The sequence below is a fragment of the Macrosteles quadrilineatus genome, unplaced genomic scaffold (genome assembly GCF_028750875.1).
Source record: "Macrosteles quadrilineatus isolate MER2022 unplaced genomic scaffold, UCM_ALF_1.0 Scaffold_2__2_contigs__length_208266976, whole genome shotgun sequence".
Lineage (NCBI taxonomy): Eukaryota > Metazoa > Arthropoda > Insecta > Hemiptera > Cicadellidae > Macrosteles > Macrosteles quadrilineatus.
Window position 1 is genome coordinate 126,478,545 of NW_026542595.1, and position 13,820 is coordinate 126,492,364.

General features: G+C 34.3%; 1 protein-coding gene and 1 non-coding gene across 2 annotated transcripts; one reads left to right on the forward strand and one right to left on the reverse strand.

Annotated features, from left to right (window-relative positions):
* The first annotated feature begins 5,700 nt into the window (after positions 1-5,700).
* Positions 5,701-10,759, forward strand: LOC128987866 (uncharacterized). Its single transcript, XM_054408927.1, has 4 exons — positions 5,701-5,721; positions 8,669-8,788; positions 9,069-9,798; positions 10,661-10,759. The coding sequence occupies exons 1-3, from the start codon at positions 5,704-5,706 to the stop codon at positions 9,792-9,794; spliced, it is 864 nt and encodes a 287-aa protein (XP_054264902.1). The 5' UTR covers positions 5,701-5,703; the 3' UTR covers positions 9,795-9,798; positions 10,661-10,759.
* Positions 10,760-13,200: 2,441 nt separating this feature from the next.
* On the reverse strand, positions 13,201-13,273 carry Trnav-aac (transfer RNA valine (anticodon AAC)). Its single transcript has one exon. It is a non-coding gene; the product is annotated as a tRNA-Val (tRNA).
* Between the last annotated feature and the right edge of the window lie 547 nt (positions 13,274-13,820).

The following is a 13,820-nucleotide window of genomic DNA, read 5'->3' on the forward strand; positions in this document are numbered from 1 at the left end:
TTGCTGATTTGAATTTTGAATGACGGTTTCTGTTAACAGTGTTAACCCAGATTTGGTTTAATGGAAGGCAGTTAAAAAGAGTTGTAATGTAAGTGTTTTTTTAGCCAAGCTGCTCCAAAAGCCCTGAATACTATGAGTTGAGGCTATTTTAAAACGTTTGTAGACTAATAACGTGGCGATCAACACAAACGGATTAGTTAGTCAAAGGGATCATCTGCGATGTTCATAGGACCTTAACCATTTTGGAACATAGTTACGTAAACATTGATGCCAACTATCACCTCTTGGGCATAACAAAGAACGCGAGAAGAGGCTTGCTTATAGGACCTGAGTTGACTCACACTTAAGTATCTCGCAGCATCAAACTGCTGCAGAACTTCTTACCCAGGACCAGATCATCAGTAAAAAAAAATGCTGTAATATCACAGGTGTACAGGTGCGCAGAATGACTATTTTGCGAGTAACCCCGTAAGAAAAATGTGCGGGCTACTGGATGAAATGGCTTAACATCTATTCTTTAACCTTAAAAAGCTAGAGGTCATTAAGAGCTGAATGTTTAGTTTGTCGTAGTTGACTAATGGACAGACAATTTCTCAGGCTCAAATCAAGGGAGCCTGAAACTCTGCAAGTTCAATAGGCCTGCAGATAATGTGTTAGGTTCTAGGTTCCTAGAAATGTTGCTGTTAGATATTTTAATAATGTAACATTTAAATGTAGTAACTCAATTTTTCTTTATTTAATCACAATTATATTATGTAACTAAATTATCATACAAACAATAATAAATAAGAACAGATGTTTATGAACCACTTATTAGCCAGTTTTGGAATGTACATATCAATCCTCCCCCTTGAATTTGGTGGGTAACTTGTGATTGACATGCCGTCTTCATATAGATCCATCATCCATTTTCAGAACATAAATTAATTTACCTTCCTTGCTTTTAACACAACCAAACATCCACTTGTTTTTACTATGTCTGAAGTCGAAGTCGTATGCTTGAACTCTCCCCCTTTTTTAAATTCCCTCACTACCTTTGCACATTTGAAGTCATTGTTCGAAGATGTGTTGTTTGTTGTCATTAAATCTAATCTTGTTCTTACATTTCGTTGAAACATTAGAAAATAAGAGTTTGACCCAGTAGAGTTTCTTGCTTGTCTCAATTGCATTAAGAATCGTTGTAACTTTTTATGTCCTGATCCCCTCCTTTATCTTTCATTGCTAGTAGACCCTTCTTTATGGTTTGGACAAACCGAAAATGCTACCGATGTGGGAATGTAAACCATAGAGCGAATGTTTGTCCAATGATTGATGAAACCTGTAACACCTGTGGAAAGTTTGGACATATTTCAAGAGTATGCCTTAGTAAATCTAAAATCAGTAAAAGACAAGTTCATTACACTGAAAATAATAAATAAGAACAGATTTTTATGGACCACTTATAGCCAATAGTTTTGGAATGTACATATCACTTTCATATTTAAGGAGTGCAAAAATCTGACGTGGCTGGTACATATCAAGATTGTAAGGTAGATCGATTACTGATGATCTATCTCAAACGCATAAATTATTGTTAGAACAATTGTATACCTTTGTAAATTATGTTGTATGTATTATCTGCCTACAGCCTATATAATCTAATGCAATCGTTCACCTCAAAAATTGGAGAATATTTGTTGTGTGATCCCATTTTCAAGAACTTGGAGTCAGCAGGAGTCAATATAATTGTGCATTGTTGTTGACCATCAGATGCCAGGTGAAACAGTGGTTTTCCTAGCGCTAATCAGCAAAAACATGCACACCATGGTGGTTGTGATATTAATCGTGCACGCTTGATTACCTAGCAGAAAATGTTATGTGATTCTTAAGTATATTTTCCGTGTGAATTGTTTTTTAGATTTTTAAAACTTTTGTTTTAGAGGTTGGAAAAAATCACCGTTTGAGTCGATATGTAGTTTGACAAAATAATAACAATTAAAATTGAAAATTACATAGCAAATCACATTCGAGGTCTCAATTGCTCTAAAATGAGATATGTTGCAAATGTTTATCTTAATAAACAATGCAGTAATATCATAATATGCTTCAACCACATTGCAGGTATGAACAGAAAATCCAAGATGGCGGCGGTCTTGCCGACTCTTTTTCCTGCATTTGTATTCGCACCCTATGTACATTTCGCTAGCTTTGTGCTGCATCCTGGGGGAGATGTTTTCTCTAAATTTAGTAGTTAGTAGTTTTGAGAGGGCTACCAATGGTGGCACGTAAAAATTGTTCACCCCGTATTTCACTACTATACTCTCCATTATTAATATTTACACAATGTATTTATGGTGGTCGGGTAACGCAAGCTGGTGAAATTTTCATATGTCACACACTTACACTTACTCAAGGACGCAGAAATCGAAAAAAAAGATAATCATTCATAATATCGTAAAAGATTTAATTGAGTTGACTGTTTTTAACGTACTGTATTAGACGTCTGCAACTGCTCTTTATAATCAAATATGCTGCAGCTAGTTGCTCCTGTTTGTTTGTTTTGGTAGAGACAAAACGAGCCTAATTGGGTTGTATAACGACAGCTGACAGACTACGCAAATTCCGGCAATCGGTCCCGTTACAACACTCGGCAAAAACTCCAAAGGACGAATGCTCTAGTGAAAAGCGTATCGAACAATTGTCCACCAGATCAAGGTCGGATGAGGAAACTTCTCCTTGGACCTACCACCATTCCACGTACATCTACCGTAATATGCAGCTACCTTTGTCAATGTTTCGCGCCACATTTTAGATTTTACGCGCGCTATTTGTCTCCCGAACATATTGAAAATCTCAAGGCCACTCGTAAATTACGGGCGATTTTCCTTGCAACATGGTAATAAAGTGAAATCGAGTGCAGAATCGACGTTTTTGTGCGAATTTCAGATGTGTTGGAATTCCCGTGACGTATTTTATAGGCCTATAGTTTGAGATTGGTGTGTTTTCTTTTCAATTTAAGAATGTAGGTTATGCTGCAACAAAGCTCCCCCTATACAAAAAAAGCTGTAGACCCTTCCTATGTGAATTCAAGCAACGTCTACAAATTATTTAGGAAACAAATGCTCCAGCAGTAATTATTCAATTATTTTTGTTATCTTGCAATATGAAACAAAGCGTATGTTTGACAACATAGACAACTACAAAGTTCTGACAACGTAAAAAATATCTCACTAATCCGAGCAACTTCAGGTTATGCAATGGAAAAGGCACAATTCATAGTCAATATCTAGGCTGTGACGATAACGGTGTTGGCAGATCTCAAGCTAAACTCCATGAAGACTGACGTTTACTCAAACCATCGAGGAACCATTGATGATAGCTGCAAAAAACAAGAAACAGTGAAAGTCTTCCGGAGCTGGGAGACGGATAATACTAAGCCCGGCTGATCCCTCAGTGTTCCTTATTGCTCACGATCTCTGCAATTAAGTTGGTAACATTGGTGGTTTAGTCTAGTTTTATAGTTCTGCAATGGGATAAGGCGGCAGAAAATGTTTTAATGGGTTTTAGAAAGAGGGAAATTCCGAATGAAGAAGTTATGTTTAGACTGTGCAGGAATGAAAATTAAAACCAAAATTCAATCCATAAACTCTTCGAGACAACATTGGGTGCAAGGTGAGAGTAAGATAATCTGTGTAGCTTTGTTACTGACTAAAGATCAGCTGTTTCATTAGTCATAACCATTTACTAAAAACCCAATGATCAAGGACAGTTGTGTTCAGTTTCCATCAAACCATCAAAAAGTTACAGCATTTACCAAATTCGTCTAGAAGTTCAACCATTACCAAACACTTCTAAAAGTTCAGTTACTACAATAGTAAAAGTGAAACTAAATAAGAGTCTAGATGACAAGTGGTCCTTGATGACAACAACAAGAATAATTTGAAAATATCATTGATTTCATACGACACTTAAATATTGTTGTGAACCTCGATAAGAAGTCAACGTTCATAAAAGTATTATTTCATCCCAAGAACAGAAGCAACAAAAAATTATGCAATTACCACTTAAATATGATTATACGGGAAATGTGTGTTCAACTGGATACAAAAACAAAAACTTACAGTTCCTTTAGGTTACTTAAGCGGTTTTCTAACCGATTTTGTCACAACGGAAGATGATCGCTATTAGAGAACAATAACAAGAGACAATTGTCGGCAGATACAATTCCATTATGAAGCGTGAACAATGAACAAGCGCGGGACTTTCTTTCTTGATAGTTATCCAGTTATATGGTTAATGCAGACATCGTTGTTCGGCCTTAAAAAAGAACAATTAAAAAAAATTAGTTTCAGGTTATTAAAGTTAAGAAGTTACTTTTTTTGTTTCGCATTCATGTTGAAATTCTCATCCTAAATGTAATCAAACAATTGAAATGATCCATGATACCCTAGAAACTTCGATATTGACGATGGATTTACAATTCATGTCTGTAGTTTTAAGGGTAGTAGTTACCATATGTTTCGGCAGAGCGATATTTCTGAACACCTAAGTCCAAGGGTTATGTGTATAGAAAATGATGGATAGTGATTTTATGGGATACGATATAAATGTTTATTTTTAAAAGCGTGTGGACCATTGACCAACGGACGAAGACGTATTCAAAGACTAGAGAAACACCATTGATGAAATCGTGTTTATACAAAGTGGTATACTAATTTTCGATTTCCGTCAGCGAAGAAGACGGTGCGTGGTCACTCGCACATTCATAGACCATTGTGTCATTCTACGTATAAGGATTTCAATTATGTTCGTAGTAATCTTGTTATTTTCTATCACAATAACTAGTTAATTTATTACGTTTCTTATCTCCATGAACACCATTTCATTCTTTGAGAGAGAAAACCAGACATTATCACCATAGGGTAGCTATCACACCTTTCATTCGCACTCCCTGCAGGAATAACTACGGAACCGAAAGAGGCTACCGTTCAATGATTCAAAGGGATTCTAGTGAAGACATTACCATCGTAGTTGACTGAGGATAAATTGATTAATGACTCAAAAGTCGAGTGTTTACAGATCTACAGTCCAATGATTATCTTCTATCTTGGCAAACTCGACCCCTATGACTATGGCAAAGTATTTTCGTATTGGTCAACATAAGTATCTACAGATCAATTTTGGATAGCCCTTCCCGAAGTTCAAGAATCTTACTAGTCTGGTGAGAGAGTGAGGAACTTCGGTCCAAATGGATTTTATTTAAGTGGCTCAGACCATAGACAAAAATAACTCAGACGTATATTCTAGTCCTAGAGAGTAGTCCAATGTTAAACGATAACGAGCAAGAGTCTAACGTACTAAGATGTGATGGGATAAAAAATAATCTAAATAGTAAAACGATTCAAGGTCTTCATTTTACTCAACAAGATCCACCTACGAAAGGTCTCCATCTAACACACCTAAGTTTCTATACGTGTAAATATTTCCACGTACTATTCTATCACAACGAAATCTATTCCATCTTCCATTCAGTGAGTCATCCCCACAGGGTGGCTCCCATCGTACGTGTGCAAAAACCATGAAACCGATGGAGCACGGTCCTACAGCCTCATAATTGTCCCAAGCTGACGGAAGCCGCGGGCTTTCTACGGTCCAGCGGGAAAGTGACAATTGCTATATAAAAACCATTGTTGCTGTCAGCCTAGTAGTTGTGTACCCTGCAGCATGGAGCGCGCAACAACTGTGAGTGGAGCTATACAAGGGAGTGTTTTTAGTGCTGTGTTTTTTAAAAAGTGGTCTTGTGAGGTCTAGTGTTATTTTATTCCAGTTTGAGCTTTTTTTGTGTTTTGACTAATTTAACATTTTTGCGTTGACAAGGGGTTGGTTTGCACCCTTTTTGTTACCTGCAAACCTTTCGTCCGGTTGCGCCAAAATATTATACGAAATTAACTGTAAGAAAGGACCATGTCCGAATTTTTGCCTCAATACGTAAATATTATAATTCATTTTTTATTTATGGTCCAATAATAAATAAAATGTATCTGAGCCTAGAACCAAAACCGAGATTGGACTAGCAACCTTTAATCATGAAGGCGAGCTTTTTTATTACTAGATTACTCATGTACTTAAAATTTCGTACGTGTTCAAGAAGTGTTCTTGGCAATAAAGTAAATTTGTTTTCAGATTTTAATCAAAACTTTCAACAAAACCTGGCTTAGCCTGGGTACAAATGCGACGCACAAAAATGGTTATAAAATCGAGTTTTCTAATTTATAGACGTTCAAAAATCCTAATGAAGAAGTTGTCTATTTTCTATCCATCCATCATATATCCCAGGAAGTTTTATATCTTATTAGGATGTTATAAAATAGCCTAGAATATTATAGACAGGCAGCTCTGGTATGTTGTAAAAAATAATATTTTCACGCGCATACAATAAAACTAAGAGTGTCATAAGATTTTGTTTTGCTATAGTATCAAGTAGTTTTTGTAAATAAAAGAGAAAATATTTCACGATTTTTACGTTGTTCAAAATTTTAAGAATAATTAATGTGAATAGAGAACTTATTCGAACATTCGTCGATATTTACATATTTATTCTGTGTAAGCATTTATAAGGCGGTAAGTATAAATAAAAGATTTGTACAATTAATTGCCATGTATTTCAACCAGTTACACCGGTCGTTATCAGGTAACATAGGATGCATGAGTCTAACGCCTTGCAAGTGTTAGTAAGGGTAGATACTTAAAAGTTTTCGGAAATATTATGTTTGTTTTGCATACGTTTATGCTACTAATTGACTTTTTACAGTAAAATGATATAAAGTTGGGGTTTGTTTTACTATGATACCTCGTGCTTTTGGTGTTGCAAAAAAGGTATATAAAGAATTTTACGTTGTGGAAACATTAATTATTTATCCTTTAACAATATCTTATGCTAAGTAATTTAAATAATTATATCACCAGTGCGAGAACTTGAATATAATATCATAAGCAATTTTTATGGGAATAAATACCTCTTGGCCTCTTTTGAGTTGGCTAAATATTCAACTATTTAGATAAAAAAAATTTCAAAGAGAATCGTTTTTCACACCTACACGTTTGGACGTGATTAGCTGTGCGCTGGAATCATTGCTTAAATAAATGCATTTAAACTTTTTTTTGTTTAAGTGATTGATTAAAATTACATTTACAATTTTTAGCGTACGTACAGTTAAAAAGTGTTTAGGTAAATTTATTACAACAACCATGGTAAATTTTAACCTTTTAGTCCTTAGCATACAAATTATTTATGGAATAATCAAATGAACGAAATTTTAAGTAAATTTTGTTTGGCCAGTTATTGGTTGATAATTAAAGAGAAAAGGTTTTATCTAACACATAAATTATCGACCCTCTTTAAGTTGCAATTGTAACTATTCAACTTTAGCTGACGTTTTCACAGAGCAAAGGCCTAAGTAAAAATACCAGAGCTATAATATCTGGACAAAATAAATTAATACATATATCTTAAAACAATTTAAGGTAAACTTATATATTATTTTGTCTGATCAATTAAAGATGGGCATAGCTATAGGTTTAATATAACATCGGTGATATTTGAAACATTTATAGGAAATGTTTAGAACATTAAATCTCTTATTTTGCTAGATGTGTGCTGTATATCTCTAGCCCTGAGATGTGTGTATAGTTGTATGTGTGTGTATATATCGGAAACGCGACAGTTTTTTACCCCACAAGTCTATTTCGTACCAAAGCAGGCAATATAATCATGTGGAATCGATTAGAAAAAACTGAGTTAATTTATTTTTTCAGCCTACGCCTTTTGTGACTCGTTTAAATGCAAATATAGCTTAATGTTAAATACTAAGGTAGAAAGAATTATTTTATACGTTGTGTGCCGTTTACTCCTCAAATAATAAAAATGTACAACATTTTAAAATCTGTTATTAATTATTCTACTTAGTATGAAACAAGCGATCAGTATAAATAGTAAAATTAGACGTGTATTGAATATGTAAGTATTATCTGTGCGTTGAAGGTACAGTAGGCTCATATTAAATGAAATGAAATGATATTTATTCGTCTATAGACATTATATAAATGCATGAGACACAGTCAAATTATATAAATACATGAAGGTAGAAGCATAAGTCAAAAACTATTATGTTATTCTATTATGTCAAGAAAGGACAAATATAAAAAACTGCCCGAAACTGCTAATACCATTGTAGTATTAGGTTTTAGAAAAATTAAACACAATCGGAAATCAAATTAAAAATTACTCATTCAACAAAGCAACAGAGGTTTCAAAATGCGTAACGTAATTTTTCCGAAAAATAATATGACGAGATTTTGTAGTTAGGTTCTTTGAGAATGTGGTAAGTTGCCATATTCACGCATTTGAGGGAATGTATTTCTCAACGACTCTTTAGTCTACCTCCACGTTTCTACTTCTTCCTTTACTTCTACCTCTTCCTCAATGGAACTGTGACTGACCATACCATACCTCACAGACCCACAAAAAACTTCTTTAGAAAACGTGTTATATTTCTAGTCAATGACTAGACTCTTTCATGTATTATGTCATGTTGGTTCACTGCATGAGCTGACTTTTATGACTCCTATTACCACACCTTTCTGTTTGAGTTAATTCACAATTAATTATTTCACTTGTGTTTTTCTCCAGCTACTCCTTCTAACGCTGTTATTGACAGCAGCTTGTGCAGAAGATAAGAAGAAGGGAGAAACAGCTGCAGTGGACGCAGAAAGAAAAACTGACAAACGAGGAGCTACGAGTTACACCCAAGTGAGTATTCATTGTAACGTAAGTAATAGGGTAATAGGTTACTAAAAAATACCTATTATTTATGTAACGTCTTCTAATCCGTTCAAACGCGTGAGTGAAATAACGATCGCGTCTTCCTAATAGTGAATATCACGAAATATAGTAACATGGTAATAGATTTATGAGAATAGCGTATTATTTTTGTAAACTGATCTGAAAGTGAGTGAAATATCGCTGATCGTATCTAACTAACTAATATGACTGATAATCTTATTAAAATAACTGTATTTCCTCTTTTTAGGTGAGCGTTGGCAACAACTACGAAGGCAAAAGCTACGACGGCGTCGGTTCCGCCACTTACCATGTTACCAAAGGAGTTCCTCACTACGAGAAAGGATTCATCCCCAGTCCGACCTACGGCTACGACAAGGGATACGGAGTGAAGAGCATAGCAGGATACGGAACGAATAAAGGATACTTCCCAGGATTCGGCACCAACAAAGGATACTATAACCACGGACACGCAGCGTTAATCCCAGTAGCTCTCATCCCCGTGTACAACCACGGGTACAACCATGGATACGCCCACGGCTATGGAGGATATGGATACAACAAAGGAGAACCGGTTAAATCAATATACACCAAAGAAGTACCTGTACCTGTTCCACACCTTCTACCAATAACCATAGAAAAAAAGATTCCCTACCCTGTTAAAGTCCCGGTAGCAGTTCCTTATGAAAGACCGTACCCGGTACACGTCTACAAACACATCCCTGTCCCTGTTGAGAAACCTGTTCCTTACCCGGTTGAAAGACCTGTTCCTTACCCTGTGAAGATTCCTGTGAAGGTTCCAGTGGCGCAACCGCTCCCGTACCCTGTTCCAACCCCTGTACCTGTTCCAGTTTATGTGAAGCCTAACTACAACAAGGGGTATTATGACAAGGGGTATGACGAGTATGGAAGCGCTAGTTCCAGCAGTGAGGTGTATGATGGGAAAAGCGGTTATAACAGCGACTCCAAGAATTGACAAAGTAAGTGGTGCAATTTTATTTTAGACGTAGTTATGTAATACCAATACCATTGACCATGGAGTATTTGTGAGGTCCTGTTGTTGGTTGAGTATTATAGTGGTATTCAACAAAATTCTTATGAAGAAGAAAATTAGGCCTCTACGGTTTCATAGTGATTTGTTTGTTTTGTTTCTGATTTATAAGACGTTCGTGATTTAAATGCAAAAAACGAGCACTCCTATCCTATACACAAATCACTGAAAATAATTTGCATACTAAATTTATTTCAAAGTGTGATAAAGAGTAAATGCATGCACATTCTAGTTAAAAACTTAATTCAAACTCAAATTTGGTCACGTTATCCTGAAATAAATTAGTCTTGCTCCAAAGACTAGATTAGATAAATAGTCTTGTTTTTAAACCATTCGCAAACTACGACTTATGTTATACATTAGAGGTAAACTAATAGCATCATATAGACCGTCAGCCGTGCTGCGATTAGCATAGGTTCTGGCGTCCACCACTGGGAACGCCGTGTAGTTACGGAATACGCGTTATGTAAATACACGGCACTCCCAGCGGTGGATACCAGAACCTATGCTAATCGTAGCACCGGTGACGGTCTATATTTAATTATTTTTGTCTATGATATAAATCAAATAAATGATATATGATGTGTTAGTTACAAGCAGTTTTAACATTTCGATAAACATCACTTCATGATTTAGAAAAATTATGATATTGATAGCAAACCATTTCTAAAAAGGTGTACTTTTAGTTTGATTTTACTCTGAGTCTATCGAGGTGTTTTAGCCTGTGAATCTATATAGTCAAATGTATATTTGTTTTATTGATACTAATAACCAAACATGTTTTTTTTCAGGCAGCACGTGGAAAAACAGAAGCCAAAGCCAGATCTACTCGTAAAAACGTTCTGCTACATTAGCAGAGACCATAACGTAGAATTTCAGAATAGTTCCTCTATAAATATTTTTTAGATCTCATTTGTTTTATTCAATCCATATCTCGTTAGTTGTAATATTTTTGTTTGTAAGTGAAGAAGTAAGAAAATGAAAGAATACAGGAAAAATAGGACTTTGGTTATGGTCTAAGCTGGAATTTTATTTAGTAGGCTATTAATAAGTATTTTTAACATTACCGGTCTTAAAATTCACTTGATGTTACTTTTCCCTGCCTTTGAATGAGGTGTTGAAACGTGGCAGTACTGGCAGTTAGCATTTGAGTCCAGTATCTGTGTTCAGATTTAAAATTGATATGGAGACTTCTCGATTGGCTAACGAAAACTACAAAACTGATTTTATATTAACTCTGTTTCTTAGAATTCACCTGAATTAGTAGACTAATGAATTTTTGGCAAAAAAATTCAATGTTTGAATCATATGATAACAAAAAAATGTTAAATAATTTGTACAAAATTGTTTCTAAATTGTTCTCTGTCACCACTCACCAAATTGATCGTAACAGTTATGATGTTTTACAATTCAAACATATTAATGTCTCTTAATTGCTTTCTAAGTATCTGACGTTGGAGGCAGAAAAAAATCCATATAACAAACAAGTAAACAAATCTTAAATGAGAAGATTTACTGAGCTAGCATTTTTTATGTGATTTTCAAAATAACTCGTGTCATAAAAATAAACTGCATAGAATCTAATATGTATAGAGTTTTATGTAGTTTTATGAATACATAAAACTACATATTCAATTTTATAGATTACTCGATTTTATAGAGTACACAAAAACAAACTATTAACAAATCTATACAAAACAATGCACGCAAACAATTTATGAAAAAATGTAAAAATGATCTGTACAAACAATACCTTAATCCAAAAGAAGTTTTAAAGTTCTTCCAGCACTTTTAATTTATAAAATGTAAATTTTATTGATAATTTATCCAGCACTTGTGCAAGAACAGTAGTAATTACAGTAAAATATGTTTTAAATTAGCACGGCCCCTCGATTTTATAGCGCCTGCAATATCATAGATGGTTTCTGCAGTACATTAGTGTTGTGGTTTGCCTACGCTAGAGTTCAGGCACTTACATTATCCCGTCGTGTCTGTTTTGTATACGAATATTGCGCAAAAATATTTAATTCAACTTTTATAATTATATTAATTTAGAAAGTGCAAAGGTTAAAACAACTCTTCTCTATTTCTACAAATAATCCTAATGACAATGTAATTTAAAGGCCACAACTGTATTATAAAAACTGCATTCTTATTATTGGCTACATTATTATTAAAAATAAATGAAAACAGAAAATTGAAATATTTTCTGATATGTAAAATTTTATTTTAGAAAATTAATCCACTCTCTGTTACCTATGTAACTTGAAATGAACAAAATGAACATTTTAACGTTGAAGGTATTTAATGGGTTTGGACCATTAAATCAATTAATCTACAAAAGTTTTCTCAAACGTAATTCAAATTAATATTTTCATCGAAAAAACACAGTATCATTCAGTAAATATTTTGTTGTTTATTGTAGAAGAGAAAATATACAACGTAGGCCTTAATATAATATGAATCTTAGAAATCACAATGCATGCAAATTGCATACAACCATCTTACAATTCAATCTTACAATTCTTATCAATTTATACAGTGTATAAATTAAGTTTTGAAACAAATCTGTATTTTTTTTACCGACATAGATAGAAATATTCTGTTTGTGGAATTGATTGTTAACATAGGCTCAGCAACTTTTAAAATCAACAACATTTTTTAAGCCCCTTTAACAGCGTAGGGGATGGAGTGATTTATTTTTAACAACCCCTATCCAATGACCCCTCATTTTGAAGGGTTTGTTAAAAGAAATACAATGACACAAACCCGAGGTAGATATTTCATCCCTAGCCTAAATGGCGGGAGATACCTGCTAAGAAATTGTTTTATATTTCAATCAAATTTGTAAAAATTTGGAAATAAAAAATACTTTGACTTTGACTTTGACTTATTCCAAAATTTGATTTATGTGAAAAATCACCCATTTTGGAATACCCGCCATTTTGACTAGGGGTGAGATATTCACGTGGGATTTGCGTCATTGTGTTTCTTTTGAAAATCCCTTCAAAAGCAATGGGGTCACTCAATAGGGGTTGCTATTTGAAAAAAATAAGTCACCCCCTACCCCCTACCCTTTTAGGGGGTTATACAATTTTTTGTGTGTAAAAAATAGCGGAACCTTTGTTAAGAATCAATGCTACATACAGAATATTTCTATCAATTTCGGGTTTAAAAATACAGATTTGTTTCAAGACTTAATTTACACAATGTATATTTTAATAGGCAAGCAAAAATGTTCGACCACCGGACGACAATATCTAGTACTAAACAAATATATAAGCACTGCCCTAGTTTATATCAAAATTATTCTACATATATAAAATAATAATGTTTCCGCCCAGGATCGAACTGGGGACCTTCTGCGTGTTAGGCAGACGTGATAACCGCTACACCACGGAAACCACAGAAGTGGTTCTAGTCTAGAATCATTAAGAGTGCTTTTCAATATCTACTATCCTAATGTTTCACGTGATTGTAAAAAAGTGCTAAACTGAAATACAGTACCTATGAAGACCCTGTATGATAAAGAAAAATAATAAACAACCTTGCAAAACTGATTCATAAACAATACTTGCTCCATATACTAAGTATAGGGGAGAGCAAAACCCTTAATTTTGTCTCTACAGTATCAGCCCAGATATATTTTGATTATCAGGTGTGCACCGTACCATTGACTATTGGATACTGAAGTTGTGTCAAAATTCAAAGAGTGTATACACTCGGTTCGGTGTTTTATTTCAGTCAAAAGGAAAACTTGATTGCAACCAAAAGTTTAAACCTTATCAGACCGAAAAAACAGAAAAATACTATAGTACAAGGTGTTCTTTTAAGAAGCGATTTCAGATGTTTGGTTAGGTTATATGTGAAGGATGAAATGATCAAAATCGGCATTGGAAAAGTCACTCATCACTGGTTTATTACCATATCACAGGTACAAAAGTCTGTGAT

Coding starts and splice junctions, on each gene's coding strand:
- LOC128987866 (XM_054408927.1), top strand. Junction 8,789..9,068: donor GAGCTACGAGTTACACCCAA/GTGAGTATTCAT, acceptor TCCTCTTTTTAG/GTGAGCGTTGGCAACAACTA.